Consider the following 13,086-nt stretch of genomic DNA (forward strand, 5'->3'; position numbering starts at 1 on the left):
TCTTTCAAACAGCTTCGGCTCCTCTGTGTGGACATGTCATCTCAGGGGAGGCCCGAAGTGATGAGACAGAACATGTGTTGGGAGAGGCTGGAAGGGAAAGGGAGGCCTTCTCTTCCTATCCTTATCAGCCTGACTGCCTGCCTGGCACGAGGCATGTTTGTGGCTTTCCAATCAGCTGTGCAGGCTCCAGCATCCGAGACGCAGATTTTTAGGTGATGGCCAGATCCTACAGGCCTGATCCAAATGCCGTTCAAGTGATGGGAGTTTCTCTTTTTGGCGGCATGGGTCTCTGGATCAAGCCCTCTACTCTCCTGGTCCAATTCTGGTCTCAGTTTCTGGAGTGTGAACCCAAGATAACTCCGCTGAAGTCAACAGGATTTGCTCTGCATTTGCATCAAAATACTTGAGGACAGATTCTGGCCTAACTATGTGATTTAATACAGGGCAGGGGGGTAGGATTCTTGCAACAGAGTTAAGCGATGGTTTGGCATCCACTGGAGGTTTCTAAGACTATTTCAGTGCTCTCTGTATTTCCTTAGCTCACCAAACAGAAGTTGAAAAGGTGACCTGATCGCACTCTCTAAGCACCTATATGGCAAATAAAAATGTCCCAGGCTATTGAATCCATCAGACAGAGGTGCAGTGACCAGATACGGAAGCCAGAAAAATTCAGATTAAAATTAGGGTGACTGTTATTAAAAGGGAGGATAATTAACCATCAGAAGACCTTACCAAAGGCAATAAGGGATTCTCCCCCATCAGCTATTCCTGAATCAAGAGTGGATGGTGGTGTTTTTTTGAGAGGCCCCCGTTCATTCCCAACCGCTGAACTGGAAGCAGGAGCTAATTCAGGGAAGTCCTGCGGCCCATGGTCACAGACGCTGAGAGCAGATAATCACCAGAGTTGCTTCTGGCTCTACCCGAGTGGGTCTAGCTGATGAATAGTCACGAACCAGGGCATGGTTAGACCTACCTGCAAGAGGAACGCTTCATCCCACCCATCTCCCACCAAGGCTCCTGCCATCAATAGATGAGGACAGATCATTCAGACCCACGGGCCCAATCCCTCCAGGTCTCAAAGGTCCATGAATCTCACTGACGCGTGAGACTGGATTGAAACTTAATGGGCGCTCACTTCCCACGGAGATGAGCATGGGATGAAAGCCTAACCGAAGGGTATCGTCAGGCCAAGTTCTTTGGGTAGATGTAATGTCTTTTAACAGACCAACTAAATAGTTGGAAAGTTATATTCAAACTTTCGGTGAGGTATCCAGGTTGCAGCTGTATTGGTCCAGAGGAAAAAGCAATGAGGACTCGTAGTAGAGATGAGATCTTTTATTAGACCAACTAGACTTTTGCAAAAAACAAATTTTTTTAGCCAATTTTTTTAATGAAATCCTCATAGTGTCACAAGGATGAAGCATCTTTGACCACCTGAAACCTGAGATCCTGCTCCTGCCTTCGTTCAAGGTCATTTGCATCATCACAGAGCCTCACAACAGAGCTCAGAGACACCTTAACAACTAAGAAATGCCTGCCCAGAGGAGTTTTCCATCTATTGACTCCTCGGTGAAATCCTATGAAATATGAACTTGCATTTCTACCTGGGAGAACTTTTACAGTCTTTTCTCCAATGCCTGATGAACGGTGTTTATGCCCAAAAGCTTGCAGTTAAAGATTTAATTTTTTTTTTTTTTTTGCAAAAATCTAGTTGGTCTAATAAAAGAGATCACCTGTCCTATGAGTCCTGATTGCTTTTTCAAACTTTCGGACACAAACGCCCTTCTTCAGGCATTGGGAGACAGCTGCTGTTATGAATTTTCCACAAGGTAGAAAAGAGGCTAAAGCCAGCAGATGGATGAACAGATGCGCAGACAGACAGCGGGATTTGCGGGGTCCCACGATGACCGTCACCACCTTCCCTAGCAATGAGCTTGGAGCACGTCTACCTCGGACTGCAGCTTTGCTCTGCAGGCTTCACAGGGACGATCGAGGTGGACTTCAGGGCCACCCCCCTGCACCAGCCATCCCTCCAAGCTGAAGGCCAGGCATTTTGCTGGCTATTTGCAGGGTCCGGCCTTGAACACGCAGCAGAGTTGTTCTGACGTGCTCCGATAGAGGGCGACGGTGCTTGTCTGCATTAGCCCACCCTTGGCCGTCTCGTTTCCCTGTGAATGACCATGCACTTTTGGTTCCTCAAATTCCACCTACGGCTCTTCCCCTGAGTCAGCACAAGGGCTCTCGTGTCTTCTCCAGCCCTGCTCCACCCCTCCTCCTCCATCCTGTCTTCATTAAGACTTCCTCTGAACCGCTCCAATGTCCCCTTTTGGCTGCCTGCCCCGTTTCCTACGCAATACGAGGAAACACGTGCACGGTAGAAAAATCTCTTCTCTTCCCTCTTCGGACTCCGCTGTTGTCAGCTGCCCTTGAGAGATCGGGGAAGAGAAGCTGAAACATAAAAATAATGCTGCTGAGTGCGAGGCATCTCCTGCAAGAGCATCAACCAGAGCGTTCCTGGAAAATCTTCGGTCTCGGCTTTCTCAATGACTTGAATGTACAATTTGCTAGCCCTGGAGGAGAAGCAGCAACAAAACAAGCTGGGATCGGAGGGGTAGATATGCATTTCCCACGTTCTGCTTGTTAAATGCTTGCTGTAGGCCTCTCGTTAATCCAATTCAGAGATGAGATGGGTCCTCTGTCGCCTGAGATCTGGCTGGATGGGTGGCATGGATTCTCAGTTCATCCAGAAGTTACTGGCTTCATGCAAGAACCGCCCGACTCTAAAACCTCCATCACACAGGAGGTCAAACTAAAACGACTGCACAAGAGTTTTCTGGCAAACCATATCAGGTTTCATTTTCTGAACTCCCCATAGTTTTAGAAGCTCCTTAAAGAGCCAGGGACCTGGCCCCTGCCCGCTAAGTGTCTGCGCACCATGCTAACGTCAAAGGCCATCAGCCGCCTGTTTCATAGTTTCATAGTTTCTCGGGTCGGAAGGGACCTGAACAGATCATCAAGTCCGACCCCCTGCCATGGCAGGAAGACTTCCCTCTCTTGTCCCGGGTCCCTTACGGTCTCGTGGATCTACAGTTGCAGCAGTCCTTGGTGGGCAGCCAGGTGTTTTGAAGGTGGAGTGTTACCTGAAAGAGATGCATCTTGCAGTGCGCTCTGCAGGCCCCTGTACATACGTGCTCCATTATACCCCACCAGTTGATGTCAATCAAGCTCAGTCCTGTTGCAAGGAGACACGCCTAGTGAATGCTTTGAAAAAGAGGACAAGGTCCTTGGAGCATGAAAATGAGGACACAAGGTCCTTGGAGCAGGTTCAAATTTGGCTAGAGTACTTAATGGTATTTTGACCAGTCTTCCCTAGGAGGAACTGCCGCTGGTTGCAGCCCCTGTCTTTAAAATCGCTGTCACTAAGCGTGCTCCAGAAGGATCGGTGATGGCAATCGTGAGTGGGCAAGGCTGCGGCATGGGCACGTGGGTGCAGGGATGAGGAAGCACCGAGCGTGCATGCTTCTGGCTGCTAGGAGCACGCCCTTCCCAGAGCTGAGGATGTCAGCTTAGCCCGGGGGTCCCGCGTTTTGCTCTCCACATCAACTTGCTACTGGAGCTTGGAGGGACTAAGGCTCCTTCAGTGATCTCCACTGAGTCAAGCATTGTTGGATGGCAGAGGGTGGAGGAGTTAATGCATGCAGGGGTGGGAGGGGCTGGTAGAAATGGCAGCTCCGTGGGGGAAGACTCTCCTTTACTCACTGGGATCCGAGTGTCAGGCTGGCGATGCCGCAGTAGCACCTGCGCCTCGTCCCTTGGGTCCCCAAGCTGGCTAGTGTGCCCCAATGAGTCAGCAGGAGCCCCAACCAGCTGCTGAGTCAGTGCCCATAGATGGGAAAATGCCTCTATTTCCTCTTTCAGCAACCTCCTGAAACCGCAGCAGTGCTACACGTGCGCCTCTCGGTTCCCACACTCTCCCCTGGCGCCTGCTGCTCCTTCCTCTTGGGTCCTGAGGCTGTGAAGCGAAGGCTGAAGGAGCCATGGTGAGAGAGACAGCGAGTCCAGCCCAGAGCTTCACACCGAGTGCCTGACAGCACCTACTTCTGCTTTCGGCGCGCACATATCCGGAGGGTGCCACGGGTGCAGGGCAGCGCGGCCTAGAACGAGAACTGCCCTGGGCAGCCGGGCTCCTGGGTTCCCTTCCTCTAGCTTGAGCATCTCCTTTTAAGCTCTGCTGATGAAGTCCCATCCGCTGGCAATAGCCAGAGCTAAAGGACTTAAGATAGTCCCGAGGAATCCTCCAAAAGAACAAAACTGTTGTCGATAATCTGAGGCAACACCGAGACTACGATCGAACTCCACATCTCATGATGCCTCACCTCTCCCAGGCCTCTCCAGACCTGCTGTTGAGGGGGAAAAGGGGGTCTGCTACCAACCCACAGGCTATTGCTTCTGTTTCTGCGCACGACGACACTCGCACGAGCAAAAAGAGGGAGTGAGAAGGAGACCGGGAGGTCACTTTTCTCTTTCTTTCCAATGAAACATCTAACATCCAGAGACACCTTCTAGGGTCGTTTAAAGATAATAAACCCCACCTGTCTTGCCGTGGCACTAGTTTCAGGAACATGCCACGTGCTGTGGGTGGTCCCGACAGATGCTCCTGGGTGCTGGGCCCAGCTGCAAAAAGCTGGCTCTACAGCCCAAGATAAACCCCTTAGCCTTTCTGCACTCAGTTTTCCTATTCCTAAAATGGGGGGGTGGGGACAGTCCTGGCACCTCACGCACAGAGGGGATCTCTCAGGCTGCAGTGCTCGCAAATCGTCTTGGAGTAACTTGGAAGAGAAAACCGAGGATGTGGGGGGGGCGGCACTACTTTTCCTAAGAACAGCTGAATCGGGGCGGGTCGAGGCGCTCGAGCTGGAAGCCTTGCTTGCAGGGGACCCTTTTGGTGCGTGCAAGAGAGGAGTAACAGGGGACACGGCAGGTCAGATCAGCGGAGCTGTCTGGGGCCTGAGAACTGGAATAGCAAGAGGCACTGGAGGTGAAGAGTGAAGCCCGTTGGCAAGAGTTGGGGAAGGCCCCGGAGTGGAATAACTGGGTCACCGCAGGTCAGCAGCGAGGTGCGTCTGCAGAGCAGCATGGGTGGGACCTGCAACAGCAGGAGCTGAAGGTCAGAGCGAGCAGCGGCAAAGCTGTGCTGCCAGGGAAGCTGGCACGGCACCCGCCTGTGCTATGGCCAGCCCCTCCGCCAGCCGCAGCAGGGTCCTCAAGTTCTCCAAGGGAACCGGAGAGGAGCAGGGATGCAGCTGGGAAAGATGGCATAGCTGGCCCAGACTGCCAGCACCTTCCCCGAGCACCCCTGGCCTAGTGCAGTGCCACCGAAAGCATCCACTGGGGAGAGCCCGTGGCTTTGCACTGCCCCCCTGTGCACAGCCATCAATGCTGCCGGGACCAGATTTTCCACGGGGCAGAGCGTGCGTGTCCAGACCCCCACCCCATGGGTCACCAAGAAGAGGGCTGCATATTCCCAGCACTTGCCTTGCACACCTCAGTCCTCCCAGTGTCCTTCTGCTCGGCTGGCTTTCCAGAGCTAACGAGGCATAGCCTGATGGCAAGTGGCATCTGCCATCTGATTCAAACCACCTTCCATCAGTGCGATCTCCGCTCGGCAGCGCAGGAGCACACACTTCATTAACCCCAGCGCTTTGTGGACTGGTACCATGATGGGCAGGGGGGCCAGCTCCTGTACTCCTGCCTTTGCTGTCCTCCTCCCCAAGAGGAGGCCTCCCCTCATCCACCTATGCACATGGGACTGGGAACTCCCTCCCTCTCGAGCTGGCGCAGGTAGCTCCTTCCCGCCACTGCCAAGATAGGGGCCTAATGCTTGCAGACAGGGGACAGATGGAAAAACCCAGTAGACTGAAAACGTCCTAAATGTCTCCTCCAGGAAAACCACTTAAGACCGAGTATGAGCAAATGACAGGGACCATCAGGGCCCAGCGATGCCATGGCACTCGGTCTCCACTAGACTCGATTCCTCTTTTCCTTTTGGTGCCTGTTTATTTCGGTTCCCCTAGCCCGTGTGTCTCGGCTTCCCAAAATAGCCGCGGCTTTGCACTGAAACCCTGCCCGCATCGCCTCGCTCGCTGCTCGTGCGTTCCTACAGCTTCACATCTTCCCCCAGCCTTGGCTTTGCTCTCATGGCACTATCTGGGCAGTGGCTGGCTCCAAAGCAACGCTTGCCTCTATTCCTCTTGGTTTCCAGGAGCCTGTCTGCCCCACTGAGCCCAGGGTTAACTCCGTGCTGGGGGCAGGAATATGTCTGGGTTCACACGGCATTGCACTTGAACTCTGGAGATGGGGAGATGCAAGGATGCAAGAGAAAGGGAGCATGGCAAGCACCCTGGTGATTTCACAGCCTCACTATGCCCCATCAGGCCCAGCCACAGGCCCTGAATAGAGGCAACTGGTTTTCCTCCCATCCGTGACCCTGCACCCAGGTGCTGCCCAACCTGGTCCCGTGCCACTGCAGCAACTTACAACCCGGTAGAAGCAGCTCAGACTGATTCAGGATGGGCTCTGCCGAGGGACCACTCCTATTGCCCCACATTATCCGTCCTCCCAGGCACGCACAAAATGTCCCCTAGTGTGTTAGCCCTAGAAATAAATCAGGCTAATACAAAAATAAAGGCGCCGGCAGGTGTTTGACTCCCAGAGCAGCTCTGAAATAAATAAACCAGCAGCGAGCGGCAGGTGGGAGCCAATTCCTTAATCTGCCCTTTCGCTAAACATGTACCCCATAGCCAGCCAGCAACAGGTGGCAGGGCCCCGCCAGCCCTCCCAGCGCCCGCTATTTTTAAAACAGGCTTATCTCTTTATAGCTGGAGGTTTTTACATAATCTTCAGTCGGCAGAGCCCAGCCCCTCCTCCACACCACTCTCCCCTGCGAGAAAAGGGAAGCGAGTGCAGCCAGGGAGCGAAGGGGGAAGCAGCGTAAAACGGCCCCGGGCAGGGCAGAACAAAGTCCTGGAGAATGCCCCTGGCATAAAGAAAGGTCCCCTGGTCATCTTACCGCCATTGGAAAGGAGCTTACAATGCAGCACAGGGGGAGAGGGCCGCACTGTACTACATGCAACCCATATTTTACCTGGGCCATAGGGCTTACTGCAGCAAAGGCGCAGTTTAGAGCAGCCTGGGGGCTGCTCCGATTTGTATCAGGACAGGGAGGATCCTCAGCTTATCCCAGAATACAGAGAGTCATCTTTTCTCCTCTCCCCTGCTTCTTTGCTGCCCAAAGACAGGAAGCCCAGCAAAGCAGCTTGTGTCCATGACCCTTTGAAGCGAAACCCACCATTATACATGGGGTCTGGCACGCCTCTCGTTTAAACAGGGAGTAACTCCACTGAAGTCCCGGGCCTTCCAGCAAGCAGAACGCAGAGGGAAGCCAGGCCGCCTGGTTCTTAAATTCAGTCTCCTGTTGCTGCCTTGGTTAGAGTCCCCCAAAATTCAGGCACAGAGTTGGGGTGCGACACAGCTGACTGCACGGTTGTTACTGTGCAACTCGCATGCACAAGTGCTAAATGCCTGTACAGGAACTGGGGCTACTGCTCGATGGGGTCCCCAAACAGCTTTTCGGTGACTCTGACTGCACACGAGCTCATTACTACTGCACAATAAGTATCACTCGTTGTGCCACGTGATGCTACTGCACAGCAGTAACGAGCTCCTGTGCACTCAGCGTCCCGCGTAGATGCAACCCCAAGGAACTTTTACTAATGTTTGGAAGGACCTGAGAAAGGGATGCCACTGGCATGGTTCAAGACAGGTCTCGCCACCCCTCCAGTTTTGTGGGTGGGGGTAAGATCACTGCTCCTTTCCCCAAAAGAAACCTGCCAGCCATTCCTGTTTATTTTTCTCCCCTCTTGCTTATCCATAAATCTTGTCTCCCCTGCCTCCCCCTTCCTGGCTTACCTGTGGGCTGCCGGTTCCGAACCCCAGGTTGGGGGTTGAGGGGACTGACATAGAGTGAGGTCCCATGGGGGAGCTGATGACGGAGAAGGGTGGGCCCATGCCATTGATGGGGGAGCTGAGGGTGCTAATGGGGGAGTGGAGCTGGCCCGCTGAGCCCAGCGAGGAGCCGATCCCCGGCCCGATGGATGGATGGAGGGAAGGTGCAGCCATGGGCCCCCGGCTGGTTGGGGAGTTCAGGGAGGTGGAATTGACTTGGCTGGAGAAATCTGCAAGACACAAAGCAAAGGCCAAGGTTAAAACTCCCTCCACGATAGTCTAGCGATGGTGCCAAGCACTAAGGTGCCAGCCCCCAGCCCCACTCCACTCCCCACACTCAGCCACCCACGGCTTCCTCCCAGCACCTCTCTCTAGTGCAAAAGTCAGTGCAGCCCCTACATCGGGCACCTTCCACCCCAGCTTGATATGGCACCATCTCTTAAAAGCCTCTGACAACGACTGGGCAACTGGGATTGCTGCATATGACACAGTTATCACAACCATCTCCTTGGTCGTGTGTTTTACCACAAGTCTGCTCCACGTCTGAGGCCTCTAGATGCCAACTTTCTAAGAAGGAAAATAAGCAGGACTTGCTACAGGATCTTGAACCTAGGATGTACTTCTGAATCTCTGTGTGGGGGTATAAGTGTAGTCCACGTGGGTTGCAGACTGTGTGTGCACGTTCACATGCGTGCTTGAGAGTGGCAGGGTGCATTTCTGCACCCCCGTGAGGGGAGCACATGCGTTGTGTATTTTATGCTTGCAGAGGGAAGCGTTTGCATGTCTTTGAGGGGGAAGTGAGATGTTTGTAATCGGGAAAGAGTATCCCAGCTTGTGGCCTGTGTCCATGTGTCTGCTTGGGATGTGTGTGCCTGGAGTTTATATTTGTAAAGGAAAAGCAGGGGGAGGAGAACAGGGGTGTGGTGAGTATTTCCCAACTTGCGTGCATTATTTTTTGTGAGTGGGGAACTGTGTGTGTGTGTGTCTGTGTGTATGGAGAAGGGTACATGTTTGTGGGTTTGTGAGGAGGCAGCTGCATGTCTACACTGGGTCCAGGGAGAGGAGGATGCCCCGCTCCCTCTGCCTTGCTTCACGCCGCTTCAGGTCTCCGAGCTGGAATTCGCTTTTGCGGAGGTGTTTTTTGCAAGCGGCAACCGCCAGGCTGCGAACCTCCCGCCTGCCCCCCTAACTCCTTTGCAGGCCCAGGGTTGGGGGGGAGCAGGGGTTTAAAAATAGACTCCAGCTCTCTCTAGAGAGGAGACTCGGAGTCATTCCTGGCACATTTCCTCCTCATCCTGTCACGCTGCCTGAAAAACAACCCAAAGCACTGGGGAAGCAGGCTTCTATAATGGGCCTTTGCAGAGGCTGCCAAGAGGAATGGCAAGACTTTCGGGGCTCTGGGCTGCAGGGGAGGGCTTCGCCTGCCCCCACTCAGAGCTGTGCTGGGGTGGTGACAATTAGGGGGTCCTCACGCTTGTTCTCTCTCTTCCGTGTGTCCCACTGCTGTTGTCCCACTTCTGCAGAGGCCTGAAATTCAGAAGTGACTATAGGCTGGCGGAGCCAGACCCATTTTGCAGGGCTTTGAAGTTGGCAGGGGCTTTTGGAGGGTGGTTTGCCTGAGGGTCGATGCACCAAACCCAGCAGGTCTCTGCCAGGCCCATAATACCTGCTCCATTGGGTTACTGCTGATTTACTCCAGTCCTGTGTGATGGGGCCCTGCTTGAACAGCTAGGCAATGCACTGGGCCCAAATATGACCCCAGGAAGAACAGGGCCATCCCTCCACCTTCGCAGGTAGCAACCAAGAGCATCCTTTGTCCACAAATAAATCCAGGGGAGCATTGATATCATATGAGGGGGGCCTGAAGCACTGAACTGCAGGCTCACGCACGTGAACAGAGAGGCACGCTTGGAAAGAAAGCGATGTGTCTTTCCAAAGCTCACACACCCAGTCTGCTCCAGGGCCTGCAGCATCCCCATCCCAGGCACTCGTCCCGGAGCTTCCCAACAGGTCTCGTATGAGTAGCGTGCTAAACTCAGATGCTGCCTTTGCCTCCTTGCAAGGCTGTCCCGCTGGCCGCTTCACCGGGCACGTCTGCAGGCCTGCTCGCTGCGGCAAGGGCTGGGGAAGTGGCAGCCTCCCTCCGCAAAGAGGCACCAGGATGGGGGGGACATGACATATCCCAAGCCAGGAGATGAGCGCCGGGAACGGGCCAGACAAAGGGCCGCTGTGTCGTCTCCGCACCGAGCGCTCCGACCACAGCTCGTAATCCCTTGTAGGCTGGCGGTGCCCATTGTGTCTGGCAGGCAGCGCGCTTTCCGTTGGCTTCCCCAAATTGTAGACATAACAGGATTACAAGGGCTAAGAAAGAGGCTCCCTCCCTGAGGAGATCACTCTTTAAAATAGGCTCTTTGGGGGAAGGGGAAGGCGAGGGCGGAGGAAGCCTTGGACCGCTAAACCAAGCAGCACCCACAAGTACAGCCCAGCCTAGACCGACGAGCGGACGTATACCCAGGCAAGCAACAGGGGCCCGGGCAATGCTGAGATTAGGGGGCCAGTGCACACATCCACAGGAGGCCTCAAATGCCTCTACACCAACGCTCGTAGTATGGGGAACAAGCAGGAGGAACGTCCCCTCCTGCTAGCTGACACCAGCCCGGGCACAGTGGGGCTCACTGAGACGTGGCGGGACCCAACGCACGACTGGGCGGTGAGTACCGAGGGCTATCGGCTGTACAGGAGGGACGGGACAGGGAGGAAAGGCGGGGGGTGGCGCTCTACGTCAAGGAGGAATACCCATCCTCCCCAGGTAGCACAGGGCCAGAGGGGGGGCACACGGGCGTGCTCTGGGTTAGGATCCAAGGCCATCGAGGGGAAAGAGACTTGATGGTGGGGTTGACTACAGACCCCCCGACCACGGGGAAGAGCTCGACCAGGAATGCTTCAGCCAGCTCACAGAGGTTGTCAGGTCCAAGGATGTGGCCATCATGGGGGACCTGAACTTTCCAGACATCTGCTGGGCAGAGCAGTCAGCCAGGTCTGACCACTCACGTAGGTCCCTAGCCCGAATGCAGGACCTCCATCTAACCCGGGAGGTGCACCACCGCACCGGGGAGACGCCTTGTTGGACCTGGTGCTGGCCACGGGTGCGACCCGGTGAGGGGGCTCGGCCACCTGGGCCACAGCGATCATCGCCTGCTGGGAGTCACCATCCAGCGCAAGGTGGCCAAGGCCGGCAGCAAGGCAGCAGCCCTAGATTTCAGGAGGGCGGACGTCAATGAGCTAAGGAGACTAGTCGGGGAAGCGCTGAGGTCCCGGAGGGGGGGGGGGGCCGGGTGTCCAAGGAGAGTGGTCGCTCCTCAAGGAGACGATCCTCCAAGCCCAAAGGGAGGTAATCCCAACACGGATCAAAGGGAGCAGGAGGGCGCACAAGCCCCCGTGGCTCACCAAAAGGATCCGGGAACGTCTCCTAGCTAAAAGGGAGGCGCACCCCCGATGGCAGGGAGGGGCCACCCCCAGGGAGGACTACACTGCGGTGGCTCGGGGATGCAGGGGGGGGTCAGGGAGGCCAAGGCGGAGATGGGACTGGGACGAGCTTCCCGGATCAAGGACAACGAGAAGTCCTTTTTTAAATACACAGGGGGCAAAAAGAAGGCACCAGGTAATGTGGGGCCCCTGCAAGACACGCTGGGAAATTTGGTTGTCACACCAGACAACAAAGCTAGCCTATTTAACAACTTCTTTGCCTCCATTTTCCTGAGCAGGGGCCAGATCAGCCCCCCACCGGCCCCCCCCAGGCCCCAGGGGAGGCGCACCCAGGCCCAGGGTCAGGGCAGATCTAGTCCGGGAGCATCTGGCGGGACTGGACGTGTTCAAATCAGCCGGTCCGGACGATCTCCACCCCCGAGTGCTGCGGGAATTGGCCGAGGTCATTGCGGGACCCCCGGCACGGCTGTACGAGCCCTCGTGGGGCTCTGGTGTGGGGCCGGAGGACTGGAAGAGGCCAGCGTGGTTCCCATCCTCAAAAAGGGGAGGAAGGAGGACCCGGGAACTACAGGCCAGTCAGTCTTACCTCGATCCTGGGCAAGCTTTTTGAGAGAGTTATCCTGGCGCACGCCCACGAGGGGCCGGGGGGAGATTATGCTGAGGGGCAACCCACACGGGTTCATTCGCAGCAGGTCCTGTCAGACCAGCCTGGCGGCCGCCTACGACCAGGTCACCAAATCCTTAGACGCAGGGGGAGCAGTGGACGTCGTCTTCCTGGACCTTCGGGAGGCCTTCGACACTGTCTCTCACCCCGTTCTCATTCAGAAACTGGGGGCTGCGGTGTCGACCCCCGCACAGTCAGACGTGTTGCCAACCGGCGGGAGGGCCGCACCCGGAGAGCGGTGGTGGCGGGGCATGTTCGCCCTGGAGGGACGTGGGCAGTGGGGTCCCCCGGGGCTCGGGCCTCGGCCCGCACTATTCAACATCTTCATCAGCGGCTTGGACGAGGGGGTAAAAAGCACCTGTTCACATTTGCTGATGACACTAAGATGTGGGGGGACATGGGCACGCTAGAAGGGGGGAGTAGGCTGCAATCGGACCTAGACAGGTCACAGGGGTGGGCGGAGGAGAACAGGATGGGATTCAACACCGACAAGTGCAAGGTGCTGCACCTGGGGAGGAAGAACCAGCACCATACCTGCAGGCTGGGATCTCCCTTCTCGTCAGGGCAGAGGCAGAAAAGGATCTGGGAGTCATCATTGATGCCAAGATGAACATGGGCTGGCAGTGTGGGGACACGGTCAGGAAGGCCGACCGCACCTTGTCGTGCATCCACAGATGCATCTCGAGCAGGGCCAGGGAGGTGATCCCCCCCCTCTATGCGGCACGGGTCAGGCCGCAGCTGGAGGACTGCGTCCAGGTCTGGGCGCCGCACTTCAGGAGGGACGTGGACAACATGGAGAGGGTCCAGAGGAGGCTGCCCGCATAGTCAGGGGGCAGCAGGGCAGGCCCTACGAGGAGAGGCGACGGGACCCGAACCTGTTCAGCCTCCGCAAGAGAAGGCCGAGGGGGGATCTCGTGGCCTGTGACAAACCA

At 55.8% G+C, this 13,086-nt stretch overlaps 1 protein-coding gene across 3 annotated transcripts in view; it reads right to left on the reverse strand.

Moving 5' to 3' along the window:
* The window catches only part of RXRA (retinoid X receptor alpha), a 195,150-nt gene that overhangs the window by 59,673 nt on the left and 122,391 nt on the right, over positions 1–13,086 (reverse strand). For all 3 annotated transcript variants that reach the window (XM_090021405.1, XM_090021407.1, XM_090021406.1), the window contains one exon: positions 7,969–8,234. In XM_090021405.1, coding sequence (XP_089877531.1) covers positions 7,969–8,234 — 266 coding nt within the window. Of the gene's footprint in view, positions 1–7,968; positions 8,235–13,086 lie in introns of those variants that run through there.

This window comes from Crocodylus siamensis, chromosome 11 (genome assembly GCF_052110815.1).
Source record: "Crocodylus siamensis isolate JL-2025a chromosome 11, ASM5211081v1, whole genome shotgun sequence".
Taxonomy (NCBI): domain Eukaryota; kingdom Metazoa; phylum Chordata; order Crocodylia; family Crocodylidae; genus Crocodylus; species Crocodylus siamensis.